Source organism: Labeo rohita, chromosome 22 (assembly GCF_022985175.1).
Source record: "Labeo rohita strain BAU-BD-2019 chromosome 22, IGBB_LRoh.1.0, whole genome shotgun sequence".
NCBI lineage: Eukaryota > Metazoa > Chordata > Actinopteri > Cypriniformes > Cyprinidae > Labeo > Labeo rohita.
Genome location: NC_066890.1, coordinates 21,169,608 through 21,184,765, shown reverse-complemented (window position 1 = coordinate 21,184,765; position 15,158 = coordinate 21,169,608). Strand labels below are relative to the sequence as shown.

Here is a 15,158-nt window from a genome sequence, read left to right as displayed (position 1 = left end):
CTCTCGTTATATTATTCATCTGACCCACTTCAATGGGTAAAAAAAAGATGCAAGGGTTATATCATAACGTACAGGCCCAGGCGTGTCAGTCAGGGCCATCGTGGGAAACTTTCAGTCATTCGCTTCACATACATCAGGCAGCGTTATTTTCCAAAATGTTTATTAATTATTTGCATCAGTGCAACCCAAAAATATTTATACAGATTTTTCTTCGACAAAATGGGGTGCTATTATTAACAGAATATAAAACAGCAGGAGAAAAACGTCTTCCAGAACTATTCCAGTAATATACTATTTATAACTCTCACTCTGCTTTTTATAAATGTGATATCTGATAAATAAACATGGTCCAGTTCAAGTATCCCTAAAGTCTGAGCTCTGTGTACAGCAACAAAGCAAAATAATATGGCAGACATTATACACAAGCAGCTTTCCATTGCGTTCAATTGATTTGTAGGCATTTTGGGGTTTTAACACATTATAAGGCACTTTGAAAAGTGTGTTTCAAGCATAAAACGGATTCAAGACCTGAAGACTGACAAAAATAATCACAAAATGCAATACAGACAAATAGTAATAATTTAAAAGGCATCGACAGAATATTCACACCTGGACAAGTATTAACCTGAGGATAATTTTACACCTCTTCAATTTTAAATTAGGCACTTCTGAAGTGATGTTTATCTTTGTCTACCACAGAGAAGAATTTGACATATATGCAAGCTTTATGAGTATGAATGAGGCAGATGCAGATGATGTAAACACTACACTTATCAGTGCATTTCACATTCTGATACATAGTTTTCACAGTGTATTAAAAATCCCACGCTGGACTACAAAGGACACAGACCACGTTTTGTCCTCCGGTAAGGACAGGGCACTTAGAGTTGTCATATTTTAGTACTCTCCCTCATGTTTCAAACCTGTGTGACTGAGCATTTTTCGTAGAACACAAATGAAGATATTTTGCAGAAAGTTCATGCTGCTCTTTTCCACACAATGAAAGTGAATGGAAACTAGAGCTGTATTTAGTCGAAGGCATAGTTCACCCAAAAATGACAATTGTGTCAATAATTACTCACCCTTATGACGTTCCAAACTCCTGAGACCCTCGCTCATCTTCGTAACACAAATTAAGATATTTTTGATAAAATCCGAGAGCTTTCTGACCCTGCATAAACAGCAATGAAACTGAAATGTTCAGCAAAGAGTACGAAAGCTCTCGGATTTCATCAAAAATATCTTAATTTGTGTTTCAAAGATGAATGAATGTCATAAGGGTGAGTAATTAATGACAGAGTTTTCATTTTTGGGTGAACTATGCCTTTAACATTTGTTTAGAAGTTCCATTTTTGTCTATTTTTTTGTTTGTTCCTCACACTACGCTAACATACGGCTTCAAAAAACTAGTGCACATGGACTGAAGACAATTTTTACATTTTAAAGCCACAGTCCACCTTCAGTTCCATTGTACAGTAAAATAGCAGCATAAACATTCTGAAAAACTTTCGTACAGTGCATATTGCTATGAACTAGAGTACACATAGGATCCAGTTGCTCTAGTTCTTCTTGTGTCCCTTCCTCTTGTCTTTGTTTTGTGTCTCTCAGCATGTCCCAGCAGTGGTGCAGTCCTGATAGTCTCACGTGAGCTTCACTCAGTGTTTGGCGACTCCATGTGGAAGTTCAAGAGACTTTCCTCCGCCAGCTGCGACAGATATTTCTGCAAAAACATAAACAATCCTTTATTATGACAGTTTACTCTTAAATAACAGGCATATGAGCAGCCATAACGCCTTGAAGAGCAACAGTTTGGTTTCTCTGACTAAAATGGCCGACTGAAAGCATCTGTTATGACTGTTATACTCAAGCAAGTTCAAGCTGTATTTGGATATTGCACGTTTCTGGCCTCTTTTGGCTTAGAGACTAAACTATTATAAACATTTGTTTTTTTTCAAACCCATTTGTTTAATAATATTCCTCAAATAATGTCCACTAGTAAGTAAAACGTCTGACAGCTTTATCTTACTAAGACTAATTTCATAGCTAGCTTTTTATGCATTCTAAATACAGATAATTAAATAATCTAGTCACAGTTTTTGCATAATATGACTAAATTACACAACAGTACTTTCATATGTTAAAGTTGCAAAGTAATACACTCTGTTCTACCGGACTTACAGCTAATATTGGTTTAAATGACACAACAGTTGAAGAAACTTGTGTTTATCCATGCCCTTCCAAAAAGTGTATGTGTTTACCAGTGAAACAAGGAGAGTCGAAACAGAAGAAGGTCAAAATGTGGGAGGAAAGCAGGTGTTTCCTGTAGTGTTTACAGTCTCTCTCTCGCTCTGTCTGTCTCGGTTTCACCTGTCTTGCTCTTCTGGTGTTAAATTCAGCTGTCACCTTCTCACTGTAGTTCTTGTAAACTCAACACAGCTGGCAGACCTCAAGTCGGAGAAGTGAAGTATGAGGTGACGCTCTTTGGCGGAGCGCTCTAGTCTGAGAGACACGACAACTGGTTGCGGTCTGACTGCGATGACGGGGAATGTCCGGCTCCTTGCCGCCTCAACTATGTTGTGTTGGAAAGTGTGTTCATCTGTCTGTATGTGTGTGTTTCTCAAGGGTTATAATGAGAAACTATATCCCACCCTGAGGACCAGGCTTCTTAGATCAGTCAGTCTTGCATTACAGTCACCAGTGGTGGGGAGTAACTAAGTAAGTTGTAGTCTTTTCAGTAACAAGCTACTATTTCTAACAAGTAGCAGTGTAACATGGCCAAATGCTACATCGCTGTTTGAATTTCGCATTTCACATGGTTCACACTGCGTGCAGCTGTACTGCCAAACGAGCTGAAGCAATAGTCAAATAAACTCAGCTAAGTGGTCCTCCCATATGTATTGCTGGAATGTGCAATTGCATTTTAGCGAATCCGTTTGTTTGGGAAGACATTTTTCACTGATTCACTTTTTCGAGTTACTTAAATCGGTTTTATGTAGTTAGATTGTCTGTAGTGTAGCTAATCTCAAATGTACCATTGGAAAATCTGATTTATTTTAGTGAATCAGTTCATTTAAAAAAAAGATTTTAAGAAACAGTTCACTGATTCGAGTACTGCTGAGAATTTTGATTCATTTTGGTGAATCTGTTTATTTGAGAAGAGATTTTAAAAAAAAAAAGTTCACTAATTTGAGTTGAGTAGTTAAATTGTCTGTAGTGTAGCTAATCTCATATGTACTGCTGGAAATCCGATTTATTTTGGTGGATCTGTTCATTTGGAAAAAGATTTGAGTCCCTTAAGTAGCTTCAAAGTAGTTAGCGAGTCAGTAGTGTAGATAATCTCTTATGTACCACTGAAAAGTCTGATTCATTTTAGTGAATCAGTTTGTTTGGGAAGAGATTTTAGGAAATAATTCACTGATTCACATTTTTTTCGAGTTACTTAAGTAGCTTCCATGAAGTTAGGTTGTCCGTAGTGTAGCTAATCTGATATTTACCACTTAAAAGTCTGATTCATTTTAGTGAATCAGTTTATTTGGGAAGAGATTTAAAGAAACTGTTCACTGATTCACTGATTTGAGTCAGCTTCCGTGTAGTTAGCTGGATTGTAAGTGTAGTTAATCTCAGATGCATTGCTGAAAAATCTGATTCATGATAATGAATATGTTCATTTGGGAAAAGATTTTAAGAAACAATTCACTGATTCAAGTCCTTTAAGTAGCTTCAATGTAGTTAGCTAGTCAGAAATATAGCTCTCATATTTATCACTGGAAAGTTTGATTCATTTTGGTGAATCAGTTGGTTTGGGAAGATATTTTAATACTTCTAGTTACTTAAGTAGCTTCCATGTAGTTAGGTCAGATGTAGTGTAGCTAATGTCATATGTACTGCTGGAAAGTCTGATTCATTTTAGTGAATCAGTAAGTTTTGGAAGAGATTCTAAGAAACAGTTCAGTGAATCACTGATTCAAGTTACTTAAGTAGCTTCCATGTAGTTAGATCGGATGCAGTGTAGCTAATGTCATATGTACTGCTGGAAAGTCTGATTCATTTTAGTGAATCAGTTAGTTTGGGAAGATATTTTAAGAAACAGTTTACTGATTCACTGTTTCAAGTTGTCTGTAGTGTAGCTAATCTCATATGTACTGCTGGAAAGTCTGATTTATTTTGGTGAATCAGCTAGCTAATCTCATATGTAAAAGAACAATTCACTGAATCATGTCAGCTTCAGTGTAGTTAGCGAGTCAGTAATGTATCTAATGTCATATGTACTGCTGGAAAGTCTGATTCATTTTAGTGAATCAGTTCGTTTGGGAAGATATTTTAAGAAACAATTCACTGATTTGAGTCACGTAATTAGGTTCAATGTAGTTAGCTAGTCAGTAATGTAGCTAATCTTATTTATACTGCTTTGTTTAAGAAGAAATTGTAAGAATTTACTGATTCACTGATTCAAGTCACTTAAGTATCTTCCATGTAGATAGCTAATCAGTATTTAATCTTATGTCATATATACCACCTGAAGGTTCGATTTATTTTAAACAATCGTTTCATTTTGGGACAAGATTTTGAAAAACAATTCACTGATTTGTGTCCCTTAAGTAGCATCATTGTAGTTAGCTAGTCAGCAATATAGCTGATCTCATATCTATCGCTGAAAAGTCTGATTCATTTTAGAGAATCATTTGTTTTGGAGGAGATTTTAAGAAACAATGAACTGATTAAGTGATTCAGGTTACTTAAGTAGCTTCCATGTAGCTAGACTGTAGTTAATCTCAGATGTAGTGCTTGAAATTCTGACTCATTTTAGTAAATGAGTTTGTTTGGAAAGGGATTTTGAGAAACAATTAATAGATTAACAGTAGTTAGCTAAACAGTAATATTGCTAATGTCATATCTACTGTTCAAAAGTCTGATTTATTTTAGTGAATCAGTTGCTAATCTCATAAGTATCATTGGAAAGTCTGGTTCATTTTAGTGAATCAGTTTGGAAAGTTCTGGAGTTCATTTTAGCTAGTCAGAATCTTATAAGTCATTCATTTTAGTTTTTGTTTGGGAAGAGATTTTAGGAAATAATTCACTGATTCTACACTTTTTCGAGTTACTTAAGTAGCTTCCATGAAGTTAGATTGTCCATAGTGTAGCTAATCTGATATGTACCACTTAAAAGTCTGATTCATTTCAGTGAATCAGTTTATTTGGAAAGAGATTTTAGGAAACGGTTCACTGATTCGTTGATTTGAGTCACCTAAGTAGCTTCCATGTAGTTAGCTTGACTGTAAACGTAGCTTATCTCAGATGTACTGCCGAAAAGTCTGATTCATTTTAGTGAATCTGTTCATTTGGATAGATATTTTTAAAAACAATTCACTGATTCAGGTGCCTTAAGTAGCTTCAGTAATGTGGGTAATCTCATATGTACCGCTGGAAAGTCTGATTCGTTTTAGTGAATCAGTTTGTTTGGGAAGAGATTTCACTGACTCACTGAATTGAGTCAACTTCCATGCAGTTAGCTGGACTGTAAATGTAGTTCATCTTAGATATATTGCTGCATGTTAATGAATCAGTTTGTTTGGAAGAGATTTTGAGAAACAATTCACTGATTCGAGTCCCCTAAGTGGCTTCAATGTAGTTAGCTAGTCAGTAATGTTGCTAATTTCATATGTACCATTCAAAAGTCTGATTCATATTCTGTAATGTTGCTAATCTCATAAGTACCACTGGAAAGTCTGATTCATTTAAGTGAATGAATCAGTTAATGATTCCAAACGAACTGATTCATGTTAATGAATCTGATTCCTTTAAGAGAATGAATCAGTTAATGATTCCAAACGAACTGATTCATGTTAATGAATATGATTCATTTAAGTGAATGAATCAGTTAATGATTCCAAATGAACTGATTCATGTTAATGAATCAGTTCGTTTGGAAGAGATTTTGAGAAACAGTTTATTGATTCGAGTCCCCTAACTGGCTTCAATGTAGTTAGCTAGTCTGTAAGTGTAGCTAATCTCATATATACTACTGGAAAGTTCGATTCATTTTAGTGAATCACTTTGTTTGGAAAGAGATACAGTTCACTGATTCGAGTCCTCTAAGTAGCTACAATGTAGTCGGCTAGTCAGTAATGTTGCTAATTTCATATGTACCGTTGAAAAGTCTGATTCATATTCTGTAATGTTGCTAATCTCATAAGCACCACTGGAAAGTCTGATTCATTTAAGTGAATCAGTTTGCTTGGGAAGAGATTTTAAGAAACAGTTCATTGATTCACTAATCTGAATCACATAAGTAGCTTCCAGTGGAGTTAGCTAATCTATAAGTGTAGCTAATTTCAGATGTACTGTTTAAGAAGTCTGATTCATTTTACTGAATCAGTTCATTTGAAAAGAGATTTGAAGAAACATTTCACTGATTCGCTTCCATGTAGTTAGCTAGCCTGTAGTATAGCTAATTTCAAATGTACCCTTGGCAAGTCTAATTCGTTTTAGTTCATCAGTTTGTTCGCGAACAGTTTATAAGGAAAAATTGATTCACTGATTCCAGCAATCCTGAAGACCTTGATTAGCTTGTTCATTTGTGTTAGGGTTGGAGCTAAACCCTGCAGGAAAGCGGTCCTCAAGGGCCAGAGTTGAGAACCGCTAAGCTAGTCTGTAATGTATCCATCTCATGTTTGCATAAGGTATGTTTTTAGCCTAAATCTACTGCATTATTTATCTGCTTCATACTTGACACCTATAGGTGTGGATGTATTGTACAAACAAAAGAGTTTTTGCCATTGACAAAATATCAAACCTGCTCCAGTCTATTTATCACACACAAGTAAAATATGAACTTCAGAAATCTGAATGTGTATTATTAAAGCCCTTTGAATCATCAATCTACAGTCATTTTAAGGTTCATGCTGTTGTACTGTCATATAAGAGAAATAAGACTTAAGAAAGAAAGACTTCATGTTTGTATGTATGACCTGTAGGTTCCTGTAGTGAATTGTACTCCGACAGTGTGATGTTTTAGCAGTTTGTTCGCTGGTGTAAAACAAACCACACAGGTTGCAATAAAATCCCGTCCTTGGCACGATGAACTCCACACCTGCCGAAAACAACAAAACCAGAAATCAGAACGACGCTAAACAAAAGTAATTTCTGAAGCGCCTTCTCATATAAGTCTCTGTGAGTGTGTGCAGGGGTGTGAATTGAGCTCTTCCGTGCGGGAATCTAGTGTGTTGGCTGTGTGGTAATCAGTACACAAGCTTGGGCCTCGAGGGTGCAATTCACACCTCACTCAGCAGGATGACAAATGCTTCACTGACATCAGCTGGCCTTAAAGGCTTCAGTCACCCACTGAGAGCCCACATCACAGCCAGAGCCAGCGTCGCTATTACTATTGCTCATACTTTCTTCTTCCTGACCAAATGGCACTTGCGGCGTTTGGGTCGACGCTTTTGAGTTCTGGTGGACGTACCTAACGGTATGCTGTGTTCACTGATGGCTTTCTCCTGCTCTTGAGAGGGTGACGCAGCAAAGACGTCGGTCGCCTGAGGTGAAGGGGCCGGTAATGAGTCAGGAATATCTAGAAGAGACGAATAGGAGGAATTAAATGCTTTAGAGCTTGTTGTGTATCACTCATGTTTTTGCCAATTTTGCAGTTTTTTTGCCAATTTTGACAGTTTTTTATGTAAAAGCATTGGTTCAGGTTTCAACAGATTGCTTTAAAGTGACAATTCTGACATCTACATACCCTCATGTCACAAAACACAAAAACATTTCTTATAAAAATGTCAAAGCTTTTACTCGAATGCATCACACAATTGAATCCTGGTACATTAAATTAAAACAAATATTAGCAGGACTGTCACAAATGCAACAAATATGATTTAGTCAGATATCTATGAAAGCCCATTTCTGCCGCAGAATAAAAAATAAAAAAGGTAATTCTGATTTTTTTTTCACCAATTTTGATCTTTTTTTCACAATTGCGAGTTAACGTTACAATTTTTTTTTAGAATTGCATGATATAAACTCACAGTTGTGATTTACAAAGTCAGTATTGTGGGATGTAAACTCATAATTGTGAGGAAAAAAAACTAAAATTTGTGATATTTAATCACAATTCTGAGAAATGAAGTAGCATTTGTGAGAAATAAAGTCAGAATTGCATGATATAAACTTGCAATTTTATATCTTTTGTTCGTTTATACTGAGTTTATATCTTCCAATTATGGCTTTTCTTAGAATTGCGAGTTCATCTCACATTTATGCTTATCACGCACAACGCTAGTTATTAAGCTAGAATTGTGAGATATAAACTTGCCGTTCTGAGAATGTTTCCTAAAGTCTCAAGCCTTTGTTCCCCTTTAGAATTGGTTTATATCTCACAATTCTGAGAAAAAAAGTCAGAATTGCGATAACAAGTCTCAATTGTGAGATACAAACTCACAGTTGCTAGATTTTCTCAAAAATATGACTTTATTTCTCGCAGTTGCAAGTTTATATCCCACTATTCTGACTTTAAAACTTGCAATTGTGAAAAAAAAAGTCAGAATTGTGAGATAAAAAGTCACAATTAGCCTTTTTTTTTAATTTAGTGGCAGAAACGGGCTTCCATAAACATTATCTTGGTGAGGTGTTAATTAATTTTTTAAGATACTTCGAAGTGCACACCATTGTTTCCAGAACGCAAAAATGAATGCATGGCGCGGACAGTGATGTCTGATTCATGGACAAATTATCATCAATTATTATCAGAATGTCAAAGCTTTTCCACACAACAAAATTGCAAGTTTAATCAAGTTGGGACATTTTTGCTTGCCTCATTCAAAAAATATTAGCAGGGCTTCATTTAAAATTGTTGCAATTACAGCAAAAAATGCAGCTGCAACAAAAATGCTGTTTCGTCAGATTCGTCTTGTTAGGCTGTGTTAGCAAATTTTTTGCATGGGAGAATGAACACCGTGTGAGTGGTGATGTCCAATTCACAGACACGTTATTCTCAAGAACTTCTTCTTTTTAATTAATAATTAGGTTTCAAACTTAATGGTTTGAAACAGGCTTGCTTAGTCAGTGAATCTAACCATTTCTGAACAGCAAAGGCATAGTTCACCCAAAAATGAAAATTCTGTCATGAATTACTCACTCTCATGTTGAACTATGCCTTTAATTGCATGATTTCTGGTCAAAGTGGGGAATTTGCATGACTAACTTGAACCTGATGTGAAATCTGCATGGGGAAATCCTTCGCCCTTACAATATAATTCCCAATGTGGATTCCTTTTAAAATGACAGGATTTTACCCAAATTCACCGATCAGTGGTAAGTGTGACCACACATTAACACTTTTTAGATCTGGATGAGGAACTACCAAGAACTACAACTGTATTAGTATGAAGAAGTAACATTCTCAAACACCAGAGCTAACAGGTAGTGTTTTCTCAGAACACTGTGTAATGTTTTTTTAAATGTTACTGTTTCAGAATGTTCAGAGAACATTAAAAAGTAATGTTCCAACAAATGGAATGTTCATTTTAAAAGCATTTTAAAAAACGGGACGTTTCAAATGTTTAGAGAACATTTAGAAATAGTAACTTAATGGAAACATTAGTAAAACGTTCTTAGAACATATTTTCATTAGCTGGGAACGGGTCATTATAGACATTCACTAACAAAACTCAGTTGTGGGTACCTTTCTTTTGACTGTCCTGTTTGAGACATGGTTCCTTGTTGTCCATCTCTGCCGTCATTTTCTCATCGTTACTCAAGTCATTCACTTTCTCACTTTCACATGTGCTGTTGTTGTTTAGAGGCCCAGCCGGTGTGGTTGTGTCGACCACATGTGTGTCCATATGAGTGGTGGAGCAGGTCTCCTCCAAAGCGCTTTTGAACTCTTGGGATGGGAAGCGGTTGAGTTGACAGACCGGTTGCTCTGGAGCAGATGGTCTTACGGGTGTCTCTCCAGGGCTGGACTGAGCACCTCCAGAGCTTTCTTCTGGAACTAAATCCAATGGCGTAAGGGTAGGAGGGTCCACCACGGTCTCCTCGCCTTCTGTTGGGGTCTTCACATTTGGTTTGGGGCTCTCTGGCGTCGACTGGCTGGGCTCAACTCTCTGGTCCTCCTCGTGAAGATCAGGTAGGTCAGGCTCAACTATAGAGTCGTCTTCTCCTCCGACTTCATCCACGGTCACTAGTTCCTCCATGCTTTTAGGATACCAGCTCTCCTCCTCTCCATCATCTACACTTTCCACTCCCTGAAAACCAGGAAACATTAGAAATTACAACGCTATCTCACGGCCAACCTCTTATTTGAGGTGGCTAATTTGTATGAATTTGTACAACCTTAATCGTACGACTTTGTACGAATTGTCTAGACCCTAGTGACGGGTAGGTTTAAGGGTGGGGTTAGGTCATTCATGCGAATTAATGTGAATTGGGGAACTCGTAAAATACATATGATTTAGCAAAAATTGTATATATTTTCATACAAAATCACTTTTGTATGATTTGTCTAGACCACAGTGAAAGGTACGTTTAGAGGCAGGGTTAGGGGTAGGTCATATGAATTTGGGAACTTGTAAAATACATTTATCAAAAATCATACCAATTCAAACAACCTCACTCGTATAATTTTGTACGATTTGTCTAGACCCCAGTGACAGGTAGGTTTAGGGGCGAGATTAGGGGTAGGTCATTCGTGCAAATTCGTACGAATTGAGGAACACGTAAAATACATACGATTTGTCAAAAATCATACTAATTTGTACGACCTCACTCGTATGATTTTGTACGAATTGTCTAGACCCCAGTGACTAGTAGGTCTAGGGGCGGGGTTAGGACATTTTTGCGAATTCACACGAATATGGGAACTTGTAAAGTATGTACGATGTAGCAAAAATCATACGAATTTGTACAACCTCACTTGTACGATTTGTACGAATTGTCTAAACCAGTGGTTTTCAATCCTGATCCTGGGGACCCACTGCTCTGCACATTTTGTGTGTCACCCTTATTTAACACACCTGATTCAGATCATCAGCTCATTAGGAGAGAGATCCATGTACTGATTTGAGTGTGTCAGGTAAGGGAGACATACAAAATGTGCTGAGCAGTGGGTCCCCAGGATCAGGATTGAAAACCACTGGTCTAGACCCCAGTGATGGGTAGGTTTAGGGGTGGGGTTAAGTCATTCATGCAAATTTATATGAATTGGGGAACTCGTAAAATACACACATGTTAGCAAAAATCTTATGAATTAAGTTCTCCAATTGGTATGAATTCACACAAATGAACTCGTATTACCTAAATTGTATGATTTTGTACGATTTGTCTAGACCCCAGTGACACGTAGGTCATTTGTGCGAATTTATACGAATTAGGAAACTCATAAAGTACATACGATGTAGTAAAAATCGTTCTATTTGAGTTCCGCAAATCAAATGAATGCACACAATAGAATTTGTACGATCTGTCTACACCCCAGTGATGGGTAGGTTTAGGGGCAGGGTATGAATTGGGGAACCTGTAAAATACATACAATTTATCAAAGAAACTTACAAATGCGTACGACCTCACTCGTATGTTTTTTTGTACAATTTATCTACAGGGTTTAGTCATTCATGAGAATTTATATAAATTGGGGAACTCGTAAAATACATACAATTTACCAAAAACCGTATGAATTAAGTTCTCCAATTCATATGAATTCACACAAATAAATTTGTATTGCCTAAATCTTTGTCTAGACCCCACTGACTGGTAGGTTTGGGGCAGGGTTAGGGGTAGGTTATTCGTATGAATTCATACAAATTGGGGAACTTGTAAAATCTATATGATTCAGCAAAAATCGTACACATTTATACTAGTGAGGTCGGACAAATTGCTGCAAATTAGCCATCTCGTAAAATATATGATATTATTATATTGTATATTTTTTTGCATTTCAGAAAGCAAAAATGCGGATAAATGAAATGTTTACCTCACTGTCGCCATCTTTGTCACACTTTGAAGACTCTGCAGGTTTGCTGTTATGAGGAGATGCTGATCTTTCTTTCCTTTGATGTTCTTCCTTCTGTAATATATAGAAAAACAGTCCTATTAAAATATTGCCTTATTTTTTTTGGGTGAACTATCCTTTTAATGTTTAATATTCTTAACTCCATTAAATATGTGAAGTGTGTAGGACATGCCTGATTTTCAGACTCTTTCTCCTCCTTGTCTTGTCTCCGGCTTGGCTTCTTGCTGCGTCCTCTGTCTTCAGTGATCCGGTTTGTGCTCGTCTCGTCTGTCACATCTGACTCTGAGTGTCGAGATCTGTGATAATCACCTCCTTCCCTTCTTTTTGTTTTCCCCTCATGTCTCTGATGCTGTGGCCTGCTCAGTTTATCAGTCTTGTACATTGAGTCTTTCTTGTAAAAGTCATCTATGGAGTGGTAGGAAGAGAAGGACGAACCCTGAGGGCTTCCACGGGGGTACCAGTCTCTTCCCCGCTCGTCCCCGGGCCCCATACGTGGGCTGATACGGTCCCCGGTTTTAAGGTAGGGTTTCCTGCGCTCAGACAGCCATCCGTTGGGTCTCTCTTCCTCGTCGTTCCTCCAGTCGTCTCTCTCACGAGGGTCCTCGTCGCCACGGGAATGGGACGTCCAGTCCCAAGAGGGCCTGCGGGGCCCCATGCCGTTGCTCCAGTCAGGCCGACAGGATGGCCCCGGTGGACTATGGGCGGAGCTACAGGAAGTGAAGCTCGGGCTGTGCGAGCGCGGACTCAGAGAACGACTGACTGGACTGCGCGATCTGGCACGTTCTGGTAAGTACCTGCGCAAAACAGCAGAAGTTGAGAAACGATAAAGAAAAGGAAAAATCTAGTATAAAACGTGCTGAGATGTTAGAAATTAACTATTTGTTGGCTTTATATGATTTCAAAAGCTTTTATACCATTTTAAAAAATGATGAAATGTAATGTGATGTGAATAACCATCAAGTAAAATGATGAATACATACTTGAATACATGTAATCTTTTTTTTTTTTAAGTTTATTAATACATTTTATAAAGGTAAAATGTTTTTTTTTTTTTTTTTTTTTTTTTTTTTTTTCATAAAAATCACTGAATATTTTGAGAAGATGGCTCCACATGAAATTTTACAACCTAAACTAACTTTGCCAAATTTTCTGACCTAAATATTTTAGATATCTTAAGATTTTAAATATCTTAAGATTTTAACATATTTTATTTTAAAAGATTTTTTTTTTTTTGGAAACAAAAAATTATAGAAATTTAAAATAATAGAAATTTATCGATAATAAAGTGAACAATTTTTAATTTAGATACATTTTATATTTTAGATATATACTATAATATAAATGTATAGATAATAAAGCAAAAATACTAGATTAGATAAATACTTTATAATCAAGCTAAAAAATAGAAATAGTAGATAAATATTATATTTTAGATAAATTCTATATTAGATAATATTATATTTTTAGATAATATTATATATTAGATAATAATATATTTATACCATACATAAAAACTCTAGAAAGTACCTAAATTTAAAAATCTTATAAAAAACTGAAAAATAGCCAATAATTCTATATTATATAGAATTTATAAACAATTACAAACAATTCTACAATAAAAAATAATAATTTAGATAATATTATACCATAAATAAAAAAACTCTAGAAAGTACCTAAAGTGTAAAAATGCAATTTTAGCCAATTAATCTGAATTATACCTAAAATATAAAATTTCAATATAGCTAATAATAGCTCCATATTATATTAATACATAGTCATAAAGGTCTGCAGAAATCCTCTCTATGATTTTATTTCCTTTTCAATATCATTCTGCATGTTAGTTGCACCACAGGACTTAGATTTGGAAAAATAAATAAATGAATAAATAAATAAAATAAAATATTTTTTAAACAAACTACTTAAGGTTTTCTTTTTAAGAAATTCCTTTATTAAGGCTGTTTTATAAAGGTTAATACAGTTCTACAATAAAAAAAAAAATAGAAATGTGGATGATAATATATTTACACTATAAATAAAAATACTCTATAAAGTACCTTAAATGTAAAATTTTTCATTAATTAATCTATATTATACCTAAACTAGACAATTTCAATGTAGCTAATAATTCTATATTATACTGAAACAGTCTTAAAATAATAATAATAATAATCATAATTTATAGGTCTTAAATAAAATAATAAATAATAATATTTCTAAACAAACTACGTTTTCTTTTTAATCAGTTGAATCAGCCTTAAATTTTTTGACTTGATGCCCTCCAAAAATTAAATTTTAATTTTCAGATTTTAATTTTAGTTTTTAAAAATTAGAAGTTAAAATCACGCCTTTAATAGAAGAGATTTAATGAATGAATTTAATGAGTTTATATATATATATATATATATACACATACACACACACATGTAAATATATAAAGCCACTTTTTATGGATTTTTAATAGATCCAGATTTAAAAAAAAAAAAAAAAAAAGAGTCAATGACCCAAAAGGTCCCAGTAAAAATGTGTCCTGGTCTCACCTGTCAATGTCCTGCATCTCGTCTCTCTCTCTCTGGGAATTGATGTCTTGGATTATAGAGTCAACATCTTTACCTGGTTTCTGGATCAGAAAGGAAAACACTTTGAGTCGGGTTTGTTCGAATCCCATGATCCTAATGAGCCAAGACGACCCTCGTACCTTTAGCTGCAGCTCCTTGTATCTCTTGGACATGCGGATGAGCAGCTTCTGTCCGTTGATGGTAGCCGGCTGCAGCTGGTAGTACTGCACCATGGCCTGCGCCGCCTCCACGTACGCCATCTCCAGAAAAGCCTGAAGCACGTGTGCAACATAAAATGTGTCAAATGTGATCCGAACGGATCTTCAGGATATTCTTTTTAATTGCGTCATAAATCTTTGCGACAGTTACAAGATCAATTCAACGCCAGGCATTTGAGGCACATGTTGAACTTGGCACCGCACCCAGAATCAGATCCAGTCTGTACTAACAGGACCAATCAAAAAGTCAGATTTGATTAACGAATCGGGGCAATGGAGACATCAGCGGTGTCAGGGTTTAAATGTACCGAGATAAAGTACATTAAGTGCTTGTCTAAATCTGTTCCAGCAGTAGCCTAGCACAAACCGTGTACGATATAT

The 15,158-nt window shown here is 35.8% G+C and overlaps 1 protein-coding gene across 2 annotated transcripts in view; it reads right to left on the bottom strand.

Annotated features, from left to right (window-relative positions):
- Window positions 1-143: 143 nt before the first annotated feature.
- Window positions 144-15,158, bottom strand: part of rbm20 (RNA binding motif protein 20) — a 75,265-nt gene continuing 60,250 nt past the window's right edge. For both annotated transcript variants that reach the window (XM_051095676.1, XM_051095677.1), the window contains exons 7-14: window positions 14,700-14,831; window positions 14,542-14,621; window positions 12,177-12,798; window positions 11,966-12,058; window positions 9,680-10,241; window positions 7,463-7,570; window positions 6,969-7,090; window positions 144-1,720 (exon numbers count right to left, since the gene is read on the bottom strand). In XM_051095676.1, coding sequence (XP_050951633.1) covers window positions 1,652-1,720; window positions 6,969-7,090; window positions 7,463-7,570; window positions 9,680-10,241; window positions 11,966-12,058; window positions 12,177-12,798; window positions 14,542-14,621; window positions 14,700-14,831 — 1,788 coding nt within the window. In that variant the 3' untranslated portion in view covers window positions 144-1,651. The remainder of the gene's footprint in view (window positions 1,721-6,968; window positions 7,091-7,462; window positions 7,571-9,679; window positions 10,242-11,965; window positions 12,059-12,176; window positions 12,799-14,541; window positions 14,622-14,699; window positions 14,832-15,158) is intronic.